This window comes from Pteronotus mesoamericanus, unplaced genomic scaffold (genome assembly GCF_021234165.1).
Source record: "Pteronotus mesoamericanus isolate MK-2021 breed Mesoamerican mustached bat unplaced genomic scaffold, CSHL_Meso_final contig_291, whole genome shotgun sequence".
NCBI classification, from domain to species: Eukaryota; Metazoa; Chordata; class Mammalia; order Chiroptera; family Mormoopidae; genus Pteronotus; species Pteronotus mesoamericanus.
Genome location: NW_026555124.1, coordinates 8,648,664 through 8,665,093, shown reverse-complemented (window position 1 = coordinate 8,665,093; position 16,430 = coordinate 8,648,664). Strand labels below are relative to the sequence as shown.

The following is a 16,430-nucleotide window of genomic DNA, read 5'->3' as shown; positions in this document are numbered from 1 at the left end:
TCCCAGGCCCGAATAGATGTAATCGTTTGTGATACCTATTGCATCAAATAACTAAGAACCATTGACTGACTTGTTTAGTTTTCATTGTTCTTCCAGTCTGTGAGAGGTAAGTAGCTTAATGATCTTTATCCCATGGCATTAGTAACGGAAAATAATTAGTGTGTGTTTAAAAGAAGAAGAAGGAGGAGGAGAAGAAAAAGTCTTGAAGAAATGTTCCTTAGCAAATTCCTTCCTGGGATAAGCATGGGATCAGGGAGGGGCGCAAGCCCAGCTTGGGTCAGGGGCTGTTTTGTCAGCACATAGCTGCTCCCTCACTTGTCCAGTGGAAGAAAAGAACAGGAGCAAAAACCGATGAAGAGATCGATTTTTATTTTTGCAGAAATGATCCAGAATACAATTGCAAAATAATGCTAAGTTCTAAAAATGGTAAAACTGCAACCCTAATAAGTAATCTTCCCATATTGTGGAACAGCAACTCAGGGTACCTGCCAACCTTTATGTGAACATAAAGACATGCTTTATTACTATTTTTATCATTATCACAATAGTCTTTTTATGTTCATCTACTACAAGAGAATGCAAGCCTATGTCTGATGAGACACATTTTTCAAAGTACTCAGTTTCTAGAACAATATTTAAACATTGACAGGCATTTGCACAAGACAAAGCCCAGAATTTATTTTTCCCTTTAGTTATATAATGTCCCTTTTATTTTATCACGGAATAAAATTGGAAACAAGCCACAAGGATGTTTGTATTAAGTGGTTAAAAATAAGAATATGTCTAAAAAGGAAAGAAAAGTGAAGGTAAAACTACAATCTCTGGAAACCAAAAAACAATAGCTAAAAGTGGTTACAGGCCTGGGCTTTCACATAAGGAGCACTTGGAATCAAAGCTTCCGTCATCCACTTATAAACTGTGTGAGCTTAGGAAGGTCACTTCATATCTCTGAGGCTCAACCTACTTATCTAAAAAGAGTCTGTAATACCTAATTTATAGAGTTTTGAGGATTAAATAATAGCATATGTAAACTTAATGATGCCAGTGCTTAACCAATGGTAGCTTTAATAATTAAGTATTTCTGTCACTTAAAATGCAGTTTGGGGCTAAATATTATGAGTCTCTGCAAAGAATGTGTGAATTAAATTTTTTTTATCCACTGACTTCATGTACAGAAGTTAACCTGACTCAGTATTGAGCTTCACTGAGCCTGACTACTGGTGGATTATTACCAGTCTTTCTTTTCTCACATGTAAGCAGGAAATGCCATCTCAAGTAGTAGTTTTCAAAGTGCGGTCCTCAGACCAACAGCATTGGCTTCATTCAGGAACTTGTTACAAATGTAAATTCTAAAGCCCCATCCTAGATCTACTGAGTCAGAAACCCTGAGGATGGGGTCCAATAATTGGGTTTTAACAATTATATGAGGATTTCTGACACTGGCTAAAATTTGAGAAACATTCACTCATAGAGATTTGTCAGCTTACTCCCCTAGCTGATATCTGTTGTATAAATAATATGAGCCATTATCAATTAAAATTAGTTAAAAATGAAAAGCAGCAAGAGAAGATTTATGGAAGACCAAGAAGTTTTTACATGAAAAGGGCTTAGAGATTTGTAGGTCTTTGGGGCAGGAATGATGGAAAACATTGACAAGATATTTGGTGATGTTAAATGTATACTGTTTCTATTGATATGAAAGTTCAGTGATCCCAATGTGATTTAGACTCAAAATTCTCAAAACAATAATATTTAGACATGGAATTTATTAAGTATTTAGAATATGATCATTAATGACAATAATATGTGCATCTCATAATTACATCTATGACACGTATATCTGAGATTATTGCTAGATACCAAGAAGGATAAGAATAATCATAAATTAAAAGTTGTTAATATTGATGTTGGAATTAAAAATGGGGAAGTGTAAAGGCAGAAAGGCATGTGCTTGATAATATTTAAGAAACAAAAATGGAGGTAAGAGGGTGAGCATTATTAAAACTTAGATATTAAAGCATCCTAGATAATGTAAGGAAGGAACCAATGTGTTAATCTACTGACTGATTGCAAATGTTCAAATAGATGTTTAAGATTTTTCCAAGAGGATGTAAAAGCAATCATCTTAACTAAATTGCTCATTTGATTATGTTGGAAAATAGCACCAAATATCATTTCTGCTAAGACTCTTTTTCCACACATCTTACTCTCATTAGTTTTCCCTTCCACCCATCCACTCGTATCATGTGCCAATGATGGGGGAACATGTGTGTGGTTTTCTAGCTTGCATGTGTTTAGTTGTGAATGTGTCTGTTTGTTTCCACTAGTGTTCATAGGTGAGAAGTTATTTACCAAGCAACTTGTAGAAGAGTTTGTAGTACATTATTTTAATGTACATATTCTCATGAGTTAGACCGCCTCCAAGAATCAAAGTTATGTCTCACATTCTTGTATCTGTTCACTAGAGGGAATTTATTCACCTAACAATTTTGGATCCTTTGCTAAATTGATAGGAGAAAAAACAGTTTCTCTTTGTTTTACAAAAGTATGTTATACCAAAATTTGAAATAAAACAAATGCGATGATGACATTAAAAATAAATTTGACAGAGACATCCATTAAATAGCCTTAACCTCTGGCAGGTTTAAAATATAGTTTGAATTTCACCTGACTTCTCAGGGCAATATACGTTGCAGAGAGAAAAACTATATTTTCAAATAGAAAAAGTTTCCATGTACTTGGGTAATTGCTAAATCTAATGGCATTATTTTGGCTAAGAGGAAATAATTGATCATCTCCTGGGGGATAGGAATTCACATGTCTTTCTTTGCTTCTCCTATATGCAATTTCCTTATGAATCTAAAGTTTTCAAAATGGCCCAAACTGTGTTCAACATTAAAGGAGAAGCAGCAACACATTCAGAGACACAAAATTCAGGATAATGTGATTAAATTACATTTATGGAGGGAGAATTGGCTCAAATATTCTGAGGTGTTGAAGTGAAAATTATCTAAAATGGAAGTAGCAATCAAAAAGTACTCCTACAGATCTTAGTCTGATAGAAAACACAAAAGAACAGGAAGATACTTGAGCACATTTCAGAAGTACAGTATATTAGCCTTCAGTAACAGAAGAAACCGATTTTTGCTAAAACAAAATAATAATATATATGCAGTGGAGCCTGGTAGATACAAACCAAATAGTAATTTGAGAATGGTATCTAAACTTTATTCTCTTTTTTATCCTCTTGAATGTATAGTTCAAAAAAACAGCTCAAATTGATTAACACTTGCTGGAATAAACATATTTTTTTTCTAATCTAAATAGGCTGTCTCTTTAATGTTATAAAGTAAGCACTGAAGAACTGATTAACACACTAATTATATAAACTATATACTGCAAAGAAGCAGAAAATAACAAGAACCATGAATATAGTTCCTGTCTGACATCATGCATCAGTGTAGGCTTGCAAGCAGTCCAGAAAATCTAAGATATATGGGCTGAAAAGTTAAAAACATGAATAAGGATTTATAAGTCCTATGTAGGGTTTGACCAGTTGGCAAAAATGAATTTTGCTGGCTAGAGAGATCTGTTCTCATTTAGAGGTGGAATTGGAATTCTTAGAGTGTGATATCAAAATCTAGTACCTTCACATCCTCTCTCAATCTGTCCATTGCAGAAAAGGGCATCTGAGATGAGGTCTGGAAGCCGTCCATTTAAATCAACTGATGCCAAGCAGCCTTGAAAGCCCTCCTTGGCATGGACAAGTTTCGGCAAGGATTTGTATGTTTCTTTTGCCACTCCTCCTATATACAAGTCACCTGTTGGGGGGAGATCAAAGTTTCGGTCACAAAAGAAATTTCAAACATACAGTAGGACAGGGGAAAAATAGGTTCACTTTTCATTAAGTTAATTTGAAAACTAAATTTATAACTAGATATTTTCCTAAAATCACAAAACAATAAAAAATGTTTAACGAGTACATGAACACTAGAAGAAATTTCAAGAAGCCACTTCCACAAAGAATGAAATTAGTTCCATATGGTGTGGCCAAGTAGAAGGAACATGGACCATGAGTTGTATATTCATTCCAACATTGAAATCCGATCCTGAGCCTGCTTATTTCCAACTCTGTGGCTTTGATGATTTTTTTCCTTCCTTCTGTTTCTCTGATCATTAGTAGCCTCATTTCTAAAATAGGAGTAATAAAACCTATTCCATAGGGTTATATGAGAATTAAATTAGATAAAATATAGTAAGTCTCCATCATAGCAAAAATATGTAGTAGACATTCAATAGGTGTTATGATTAAATCTATCTTCTACTTAGACAAGTCTGAGTCTTTCATTTAATTAGAAGTTCAACAAATTCTCTCAAGAGTCTAAAATTACTTTTTCTACTATGGTTAAGCCCATTATCTATGATCTTATTCACTAACTCACTCCCACAATAGTTTGGATATACCAGAATGCTTTGTCCTTTTTCAGGTATTTCTTCTTTAGCTAAAGTTATACCACTTTGAATTCTTTATGTTGTACTGAGATCTGTTAACAAGTTACCAATTAATTATTTTCCAATTTTATTGCAGTTTCTAATGGAACACTTCACTCTACTGTGCCATCTTTATGCCTCTAGGTTTATGAGTTACTACTTTAAAAAATAAATTGTATTACATGTCTATCATAGATTATTCACCATATCTAAATGGCATTGAGTAGATGTCATTAAAGGACTAGAGTCCATTAAACAATTAATCATGCACAACATAAGGAAGATTACCCCAGAATTCCATATGATACTGCTCCTGTTTACAAGTTCTGGTAAACATACTCTTTTTAGCTACTTCTCTGACTTTTTATTGTCATTTGAATTTTCTCTCTCACATTAACCATTCTATCTATCTTTCATGCCACTTGATACCTTTTCCCCATTTTAACACAAACCCCTTACACTTTTAACATTTATCTGGACCTCTCTGTGTTGTCTTCTTGGGACTTGGGAGCGAGGAGTATTGATACATATGCAGATGCTCTTGCTGTTCGTTTCATCCTGAGTAATAAAAGTCCTTGGCCTCTGACCCAGAAATCTCATGTCTTCTGCTAGCATCCTGGATATTATATTAATAATCTAATCTATTAGCTTATAGGTAGGGTAAAACTTAATCCACAGATATAACAGTTTTGAATTATATTGATGAGTGCATTGAGCTTGCTGAAAGTCATGTCACTGTAATGACTAAGAACTTAGGTTCCAGACCTACCCGCTAAGGCTCTAACTATTACACTAGGATATCATTAATCCACATAATTCATACTGAAGGTATTTCCTCCACCTTTTAAATAACAGAAAATATCTATTGACTATTAATTACAAATATTAAAAGATAGCATGTTCTTGGTCTGATATGGAACACTATTTTTGAAATACTTGTTTTCTCCATATTTTCTTTCTCTCCTTAGAGTTTCCTTTCTCTTATATTCCAAGCCATTGTGTTTTAGTTGCCTCAGAAAAGGGATATGAATCATAAGCTAAAGATAAAATTATCTTCCTGTATTTGAGTCTTAAAAGCCAAGAATTTTAGAGGACTGAAATAGATAGAATATACATGCAATTACATAAGACTAAAGCTTCTCTGCCTCTCCTGTGGGTTAGCAGGACAGAAAGTGGAGAAAAAATGTGAACATAGTCATTGGCGAATGCCTGAAAGAAGACATAGTGCTCCAATTTGAGGGCTGAGCCATGCGGGATGTTAAAATCTCAGGTAGGCTTATGCGGTAATGTTGATCTTTGTGCATTTCCTCAAGAAAGCCCAGAAGCAACAGTGAGATCCTTGAGAAGAAATGGCTGCTTGGTAAATTTAGACAAGCTGAGAGTTTGAGGCAGACTCACAAAACTTCCCATATTCCACTGTGGTGTGGGAGAAACAGAACAATCCCTCGAGTGGCACAAAAATAAGCAGAAAATGACTGACCTGCAGGGGTTATGCATGCAAAAATGAAGGTGCTGGTTAGTAATTCAGTGGGCACCTGACCTATAAATACAGACTATCCAAGATCAGCTTCTGTACAATCTCCCTCTACCTCTCCCAAAATTGGTACATTGGGAAGTCCCCCACACAAATTAATTCAGACAGAATCCCAGGGAAATAGGGAAACTAAAATTGCCTGAGATTATATTTTCCCTAAATCAACAAATCAGAGCTCAAAGTAGAAACCAAGGTGAGTTGCAGGAAAATAAAGTCAGATTTCTTGCACATCTGAGATTGTGGGCTGAGATTTGTATTGTTACATATCAAATGTCAATGCAAGGAAATGCTCCCTACATTCATTTATTAAACTAAATTTGTAAGGAAAATTCAGCTCTCCTCCAGACTTAATAAATGTAGTTGAATAAAGAATTCTTGGCACTGCTGCAGATAGAGAACTGAGTACTGAATTAGATATGGGACACCATATATTTGATAACCAGTCTGGTTCTTTGTGATTATACCCTCCTGGAGGAGAGAGGCTGTGTCTGTTTTAGATTCTCCCACAGTGCCTTGTGCTGGGCTATCTGCACAGTGGGCATTCAAATATTGTTGGCCACCTGAGGGATTGAGGTCACAGTACAAAAGAAGAAACAAAGAAGACTGGCAAGGCAACACATAGGGAGAGAGCTAATTCTAAAATGCTTTTACCTCCTTTCTGCACTTCCGGCCACAATCCTTTCTTCCTATTAGCAAACTTATTTGTTGAACAACTCTTAAAGCTTATTAAAGAAAAGTAGTAAGCTTTCCCTTGTGTTACTAAAGAGCAGGAAATATTGATTCAAGCTACACAGGATACAAGCCTCAAACATGCCAAGGTGGGTGCATTTGGCGTTGTAAGTACGGGCATCACTCCCATTTTCATTACTGAACCTGCACTTAGCACCACCACCTAATACTGTCTTTATAAACTCTTCATACTGCAGAGAGCGGTCTAAAGTCTCCTGTTGGGTTGCCATATGAAGAGAACAAAGAAAACCTTTAAGTGGCCTGAGACCTGTGTAGTATTAGCACTTCATCAAAGACGAAGCTTCTCCTTTTGATTCTTAGGGAGGTAGGAAGTAAATGACCCATTAGCACTAATGGGATCTTTCTTACAGGTGGCATCCTGTGCATGGGGTGGGGGGAGGTATGCTTTTTAACGACCCTTGTGTGAGCAAGAGCCAGGATGGACATCTAGTAAGAGCAAGTTTCCTATAGACTTGAAGCCATCCTGTTACCCATTCTTCAAGCTATGCGTGCTTTTTATTCAGATCCTTAGGCAGATTACGTATGCAACTGACAAGACAACAATAGAGTTGGGACATTTTTTCACAGAAGATTCAGAGAACATGTATAAATTAAGCCGGATAATCTCAGACATTTGGGGAGTGTTTTGTTGGGTTTTTTTTTTTTAACATCAAGAATACCCTTATCTTTAGCACCAGTGCATGTATATGCACATGAATGACCTAAGGTGATATCACAAGTATCCATTCCCTGGTAGTTGGGCAGTAATGAGTAGGAAGTAGTGCACAGGCTTTTTAGTTATACCTGCTACAAACCCTGGCTCTGCCATGCACTGGTTGTCTCAGTGTAGGCACATTGTCACATAACTTCTTTAAGAGTCAGAGTTTTCATCAGCACAATAGGTAAATAATGCCTCCCTATGAGAATTATAAAGAATGTGTGTAAGCATTGGGATATAGCATGCACTCAGCCCATCAGTGCTACTGGTGTGGTTGTGTTGGTATGTCTGGTAAGGGCTATACATCTATAGGGTATCTCATTCTATGTTGCTTGCACTGAGAGATACAGAAGAGTAAATCCAGGTTGTCCCCTTGTTTCTAGTGCAACTGGAACATCAAGATGTCAAATTTACATGTCTTATTTTACTTGATTTAGTTTGCTGTAATCTGTATACTATACTAGAGGTGTCTTGCACTATATGATAAGCAGCTCAAGAGGCTCTGTTGACATTTTCAGTCTGAAACCCAGCAGCATTGAAGCTGGTAACATAAACAGGACAGTTGCTTGATAAGTATCTCCTAATCCGATATAGACAGATTAAGAAACACAAGAATTATATGAAGTTCAAGGGTCAGGTTGTTAAGTTCATGCTAGATGGGGCTTATAAGAGAAATAAAAGGCTTTTATGGACTTTGATTGTAAGGTACAGCATCATGGGAGGGTTAAGATCGGAAGACAGTACAGGATACATTATGTGGTAATAACATAAATATAGGTGGCAGGCATAGGAAACAGCACAGGTATACCATGAAGACAAAGTGAAGATAACATTCAAAAAAGAGCATAAAGGCTTGGTGGGAAGAATTTTTAAAAGGGACCCAGTTAAATAGTGTTGGATAAGTAAAGTCAAAAGAAAGGCTTGCATAACGCAATAGAACTTAAGGCTACTGATTTAAAAACAAAACAAAGAAATGTTTAAAAAATGGTTAAATCCAAATATACAAGCCACATCGGCTAGAGAATGAGGGTATTGAAACAGTAACAGTTTAGGAAGAAGAAATAAAATTATATATTTAACATTAACCTCATGGAATTTGAGTAGGAGTGTCCTATAGGGATTGGATGATGTAAATTGGGGGCTTAGGGAAGAAGTAGCAGGGCTGTGAGGCGTGGCTTGGGAGCCATCAACGAAAAACAGATGAAGTGCTGTAAGAGGTTTTCTCTTAAAACTGGGAGCATAAGGCAATTAGAGCAAGGACTCCAAGGTCTGCCTTACAGCAGCAGAAAGCAAGCATCAAGGTATAATTAGCTCTTTGACTCAGCTTTCCTGTTTATTCACATGGATTTTTTTTGGTGCCTCTTAAACATCACACTTTCATTCCAGTTTAAAAAGAACATGCATAAAAAGGACATTTGTATTTGGACAGCTAAAACTCGAGGGAAACTTAAGGAGGATCCTGCAATTTCTTATGAGTGGTATTTGTAGAGGGGCGGTGGGGGAGTTGAAATGATACACACTGCTTTGCTTTTGTTTTGGCTGGATTTGAGGAAGTACAATTCTAGAGTCTTTCGATATGAGAACATTGGATTTGGGACAGCAAATTTGGGGACAACTCGAACTTTTCTCTCAAATCTTGTGATTGGCTAGAAGAAAAATTATACTTAGGCTGGAAAAGCTTCTGAGAGTTATTCTGCAGGAAAGATGCATTCTATTACTACAAAGAACAATCTACAGAGAACAATCAAACTCTACCCCCACATTTGTATCATCTTTGATTTTAATCTTTTGCTGCACAGCCACAAATGGACATCTGCATGTCAAATCTTGACCTTAATACAGTGTTTCTTCGAGAGGCAAGTGAAATCTAAACCTCTTTCTATAAAGGGCATGCCCTGTTAGATAGAAGAAAAATCATCTATAATCCTCGAGGAACAGTCACTTATTTACTATAGGTTTTTGGGTGGTTTTATTTTATTTTGTTTTCTGGGGAAAAAAGCCGAAGCCACTATTTTCTGTGATTGCTTAAGTAAATGATTTTAAATTACTGAAAGCAAAAGCACGGGACATCATTAATATTTCTGTAACATATTTGATATTAAAAGTAGATAAATAGAAACTTTTATAACAAACCACACGTGACATTGAAAAGCAAATTATACCCAAGACCACGTCTGAGTTCAAAGCACACCAGTACTCAATACTGAAGTCAAAGTTGGCAATTCAAGTAGATGTCTTGTTCTGAGATACAAGATCTGTGCCCTTTTTAGATTTCTATGAAAAAAAGATCAGGTTAATTTTAGAAACTCTTTGATCTCAGTGGTGACCAGTTTATTATCTCCTTTAAAAAATGATTTCATTTATTATTTTTAGAGAGAGGGGGAAGGAGGGAGAGAGGGAGAGATACATCAAGGGGTGGTTGCCTCTCACACATCCCCTACTGGGGACCTAGCCTGCAACCCAGGTATGTGCTCTGACTCGAATTGAACCAGCAACCCTTTGGTCCGCAGGCCAGTACTCGACCCACTGAGCAACACCAGCCAGAGCATCTGTTTATACCTTAGTCTTCCTTCATATATTAGGGGTTTAATCCTAGAGCAACCTGTTTTTACTTTTGCAGGAAATGCTTGCGAGTTTTTATTTTTAGTCTTCTCCTGGCATTCTAAGTTCAGTCTAAAATGAAACCATCATCATTCCCTTTGCTGGAGAACTATGTCTAGACTTCCCTGTTTTAGAGCAATCATATTTCTAGTCTCCCTGTTACCCAAAATGAAATTTCAAAATCATTTTTAACTTCATTCTGTACCTCCCACCTTACATTCAAACTATCGTCAATTCTTCTGATGTTTGTCTCTCCATTTTCATTTCCCTTTCCAGCTCTTGCTTCCCTTTCCCCTTGTACACCTTTCATGCAATCACTTATTTTCTGCTGTCCCTGCCTCTATCCATCCTCCTCATCAACACCCTATCAGTCTCCCCACTGTAGCTGATTTCTTCAATACCTCCCTCTCTCTTCTAAATAAAGCCTAAAGTTAACAGTGTTCAGGATTTTGAATTAGCCAGCCTCAGTAACTTTCCTTAAACTTTGAACATTCTCTAATGACTTTTGCCTGGCTGAGAGTTAAGATAACATCAATCCTCCCCCTATATCCTAATCTTTAGTCAAACTGTATTTTTCATCATTTTTCCTGTACTGCACATTCATGTCATGTCATCATTTTTTAGCGTACACATTACTTCCATCATGAATGTCTTTCTTCTTCCAATGTTCCATTTCAAAATCTTATCCAAGTTGGGGGCTCAACTAAAATTCTTCCTTGTTGATGTATTTATTTCCCCAGTCCAAAGCAAGTATGATCTTTGAATCCTCATCACATTTGAAGCTTTTTTCCTGACAATTTCCATTCCTTTCCTAGCTCTTTGTGCGGATGTTTTAACTTCCATCATTCTATAAATTCCTAAAGAAATGATTATGAACCAAACATCTCTATATTCCATTTTAATTTAGTAGGTAGTCAACAGTTACTTGTTCAGTTATTGAATGAATGGATAAATTAGCATGTTATATTCAGTAAATAATCAATTGAACAATAAAGTTGTAGGGAAGGTTTCTATGGGTGTACCACTCATTTATCTCTGGTTCCCTTCTCGTGAGAAATAATGAATGAAGCTAATTGTGGGAAAATTTTCTTCTACTGCCCCCTTTCTTAAACATCCATTCAATTCATTAACAGAATTCATTGCAGAGGCATGTTTTTCCATTCTCACAGAGTAATTCATGACCAACTTTAACTGGCATATATTGAATTTATTTGTAGGGAAAGGCAGGCAAAGATTGAAGTACAGAAGCAGTTTATGGCATCAATGTGTGGTAAATGAGAACGTCTTCATAAGTTGTCTTCTGCAGTTAAAATAAGTGCCAACATCTTATGGGGAAATTAAATTCCATCCTACCCTGGCCCTCTATGGCATTCTATCTCTAGCCATTCTGTCAATCTCTGTGTTGCCCCATCTACAAATATGATCTAACTCAGGTGGCCTCCCCATAAGTGCAGTTCACATTATGGACACTTTATTTCTCCAGATTCTTCTCTGTTACCTTATCATACAGAAAACCACACATTTACTGTGTGTGGCCATAGAACAGAGCCAAACTAACTGCACAAACCCTGATGCTCTGCCCTAGTAAAACCTGTTAGTACTGATCTGCACTTCCTGTGGGTTTGTAGATGACTCACTCCATCTAGCCACCATTCAAAGACTTCTGGGATTAGAGTCCCTCTGGTCTGCCTCAACTGCCTCTGATTCCTTGCCAACCACAGGTATTCCTTATTCTACAGGCTCCCACATCCAACAGTATATATTTTTGTTTTGCTAAAAATACTTTGAATTTTACAAAAATCACTGAGACAATGGAATTTAAATATATAGAGCCCTGTCTGAGAGAGAGAGGGCCTCCTCTGTAGTTTTACTCTTTGGTAACCAGTGTCAAGCTCTGCTGCGGTCAACACCAGAAAAGACAGCTGACTTTATTATTACAACAATAGCTGGCATTGGTGTAGTACTCTAAACTTTACTAAGTTTACACTTGCACATGTATTGTTTCACTTGGTTTTTGCCTAGTGAGCCACAAAACAAACAAAAGTTACCATGAACACATGTCACAGATGAAGACACTATGGTTCAAGGCTACAATGCCAGAAAATGGCAGGGCTGATTCCAAGCTCAGCTCTCCTGCTACTGTGTCAATTTTTTCTTAATCTACACTGGTTTACATACCATTTTTTCCAAGTGGCCAGTGGCCAATTTGTAGAGCTCCACTACTCCAAAATACAAGAATCTTTTGTAGCATGTTGGTTGGTTGAGGAAAGGGATGATAATAAACGTTAGCAGGAGTCCAAGCAAATTACACAGTATCCTGGGACAATGGGGAACACATTTGCATGCTGAGTAATCTCATGAAGACAAAGTCAATTTGCTTCCAATATCGTCAATACTAAGCATCAAAATTCTGATGAATGGGTAGAATTCTTAAGGCTCCCAAATTTGATAGTTAGATATGGCAGCTACTTTTCAATTGCCTCCCACAAACAGATAAGTAGGGCACCTGCTCTCATTCTCTGCCCAACTTGATATCTGTGTGTAAACAAAGTGGGGGGCTCCAATCTAGTTGGAGTTCAAACCTTAATGTTCTCCTGTAGTGAGCCTTTGAGAGACAATATTGACATTATGTCACTGGACAGGACAGAAAGATGCTTTCGATATTCTGAAATTTGTTTCTAGCTGATATTTCGGGGATAAAATGGCCCGAGAAGGAGAACTTTTTTTAAAGTATGATTATAGAACTCACAAACACAAAGATAGATTTTGTTTGTGTGTTTGGCCCACACACTGAGAGGGGAAGCTGGTGGGCATGTTCAATGAGAAATAATAAAAGGAAATTGCTGTGGAGGTGCATGTGCCCATCCATCTTCTTTTAAACCCACTGTGACAGTGAAGCTGTGGCAGACAGGGTAGGAGTTCAGGCCTATAAATTCTCGCGAAGCTGACTTCATCTCATGGCTTTGCAAATTTACTTTAGGTTAAAAGGGGTTCAAATATTTTCATTATTTTTCCTGTTTCCCCATGCAAGTGACAGCCAGTTTGGACACCTTAGACACCCTTCAGCAGCAGACAATCTGTCACCATTTCGTCTTTCATTTTCCACTCTCTGGGACTGCACACAGCTTACAGATGTTCCCGATTTCACAAATATCTTTTGTGAAGAGGCTCTTAACTTATGCACAGAGCCTCGGTTTGAATGGTGATTTGCCCTTTCTTATTCCATTTGATCTTCATACCCACTCTTCGCAATAGGCAGGGAGTTATTATTACCCTCCCCTGACAGGTGAGAGAACGACCCTTCTGAAAAAGTAAGTTTCCTGCCCAAGGCAATACAACCAGTGTGAGGAGAATGACACTGCCACCCGTGCCTCTGACTCCTAGGCTGCCTCTCTTCCCGCTGCACCATACTGCCTATTTTTACTAAAAACCGTCTCAGTGACAGAAATAGAATAAGTGGAGGAGCTGAGAGATGACTGTTCCTGAAATTAAAAGACTTACGGCTAGTGGGACCAGTAAGTGAACCTGGGCAAACTTACTGTCTTCCCTTAGATTTTTAGTAGCTCTAGATAACTACTTGGCTTTCTCTCTTTTCCAAAACAGATTTTCTTATTTCCAAAAAATTTAATTTTTCTATTTCAAAACACAGGAACATTTATTTTGGGTAAGGTAGCTTTACTGGTGTACAGGGAAGGTACAAAAGAACAGCCTTTCCCTATAATAATGGCCTCTTTAAGGTGGGTCAAAAAATGGCACCAGCTCTCCACTCAGATATTCAGGATAAAAGAGGGTGAAGCCCACAGCGGTTTCCTGGAAAGTTTGAAAGAATAATAAGGTACAAAGCACACAGAAACTTGACATTGACAGAAAACTTCTAAGGTAGTATGAGCTTCACATAGTTGAATAAAACTCTTTTTTTTTCTTAAATACTTAAACTTTTCTGTATATTTTTTCAAAGAAGGGATTCCTTCTGTGACTGAAAGATGAAATATCCTCAATCAGGTCAGCAAGTCCCCCAGGAATAGTATTGTTCCCTTGGGCGTGTCTCCAAATACTTAGTTCTTTTACTATTTAAATTATTCCTTAGGAAATGCAAATAGTTAACCTCAATGATCCAAAGAGCAGGCAGGGATGCTTTCCCTAAAGGCTAGGAAAATGATGAGCTTTAACAGCTGAATGGACTGGCAAATAGTCCTCTGGTACAAGCTGATGATTGATTGATTGATTGGTTGGCCAATCTCCAATCATCCAACCAAGTACTATATTTTCGTAGGTCTGTTTTAAGCACCTATAAATGTTCTATAGACCACATATTAAGGACATTCAGCAATTAAAACTTTTGGCTGTAGCATTTGAGGAAAACTTCAGGGGCTACAGAGATAAAATATATATATTTATGTAAAGCATAGAGATGGGAAGAGCATGTAGAAAGTGAAAATAGAAATATCCAGCTCTTCTGCAATTACCAAAAGTGAAATTTTCAGCACTACACACATTAGCAATATAGAAGTTTGAAAAACTAAGTTGTACAGGGCAGGACAAAAGTAGGTTTATAGTTGCTAGTATGTGACACAGAGTTTATTCTTGTATTATTTATTAATTATTGTATTATTTTCCATATGAACCATTGTAAACCTACATTTGTCCCACACAGCATATGAAGGAGGAAGTATTTTTTTTATTATATAACACTTCCCCCTAAGATTAAAAAAAGCACTACCTATCTTTCACTCTACATGCTCATAAGAAAACCCTTCAAATATGTTGGCAAATATACATAGCTGTATTTAAATACTTCTATAGACTTGGGTTCAAATTCTGTTTCTAGGCAACTCAGCCTTTCTGAGTCTACATTTTCTCATTTGTAAGATAAAAGCACTAATATCTCTCACTCGTCTGATTGCTATAAAGATTAAGAGACCATGCTTGTGAAATAGAGCATCAAAACTGTAGTTTTGACCAAAGTGCCATCTCTAAGATAATGTGAGCTTGAGACAGACACCCAGATGCAAAATTTACAAAGGAAATGATAAAATATTGGTGGCCGGCCCTTGAACCCCTCAGCTACATCAAGATCATCATCATCATCAATCAACAAGAAAAGCAGTCCAAAATTGGAAAGAAAAATGTTTAAGAATATTTTTGAGGTAGATCTTACTATGCACTAAATTTTTACTACTGTTCCCTTAAGGGAGACTGCATTCTAGCTACAAGCTTAGTGAGAAGGCTCTCTGGTCTCCGGGAAAATTTGTTTTGTTTCCTGTAGTTGAAGGAAACAGGACTAGTGTCTAACATATGAAAGCACTGGGAATGGGCTGCACCTCCAGCCTTTCAAGGCCAGTGGGGACAAACAAGGCATGGACATGGCTCGTGGGCAGGCGTGGGCCCCACATGCAAGGAGGGAGAGCTAGGGTGCACTGCCTGGGGACGGGGCAGACCCCAGCAGTATGAGGCTGGTGAAAGAACAGAAGACATGACCACTTAATGGAGTTTAAGGACAGAAGGGCCCAGCAGAGGAACCTTGGAGGAACCCAGGAAAGCACCCTGAAAGGAGGAATGAGCTTGAGGGGCCTGTCAGACCAGGAGTGTGAACATCAGTTGATGTTCCCGCCCAACAATCTGTGGGAAGACAACAGCAGGCAGGGGCGGAGCTGAGCAGCCCCTTCTCCTGCTTGCGGCTGGCTAAAGCAGACTCCAGCCTCAAATTTCAGGCTTGAGTAGTAGTTTAGATTGGACAGTTATTTAAATTTTTGAATTAAAGGTGTTTTGTAATATAAAATAATTGTTTTGTACAGAATTGTTTTAAAAATGAACTCAAACATTTCCTTAAACCGGAATATAGTACAAACACCTCAAGAAAATATTGGATTGGCCAAGAAGCCTGTTACTTTTTTTCCCCCTATAAAATAAAAGACACATTTTTCATTTTCACCAGTAACTATTGATTTGGATATTTTGAGTATGTCGGCTATCTCCCGCTATTGGCTTTTAGTGGATAGAGGCCAACGGTGCTGCTAAATATCTTCCAATGCATAAGAAAGCCCCAAATATCTGGTCAAAATGTCAATGGTACCAAGAAACTCCACAAACTACTTTTGACAGCTTCAATCAGTCATAGCACCTTCCCCATATTCCCCATACACTGCACTTTTTTTTTTTTTTTGCATTTCAATTGTGTTACCTTTGTGTTATGCTTTGAAAAAATAAAGCATAATATACCAGAAATGTTGCTTATTTTCTTCCACCTTCAATATTAAAATGGCTGCACAAAAATTTAGCCATTTTGGTAAGCTTATTTTTTTAATGCGTGCTGATATGACAGCTGTCATAATACAATCTAACAAAATTGTTTCAAAT

General features: G+C 37.3%; 1 protein-coding gene across 6 annotated transcripts in view; it reads right to left on the bottom strand.

Annotated features, from left to right (window-relative positions):
- The window catches only part of NRXN1 (neurexin 1), a 1,065,318-nt gene that overhangs the window by 526,607 nt on the left and 522,281 nt on the right, over nucleotides 1–16,430 (bottom strand). For all 6 annotated transcript variants that reach the window (XM_054575454.1, XM_054575455.1, XM_054575456.1 and 3 more), the window contains one exon: nucleotides 3,648–3,821. In XM_054575454.1, the coding sequence (XP_054431429.1) occupies nucleotides 3,648–3,821 (174 nt within the window). The remainder of the gene's footprint in view (nucleotides 1–3,647; nucleotides 3,822–16,430) is intronic.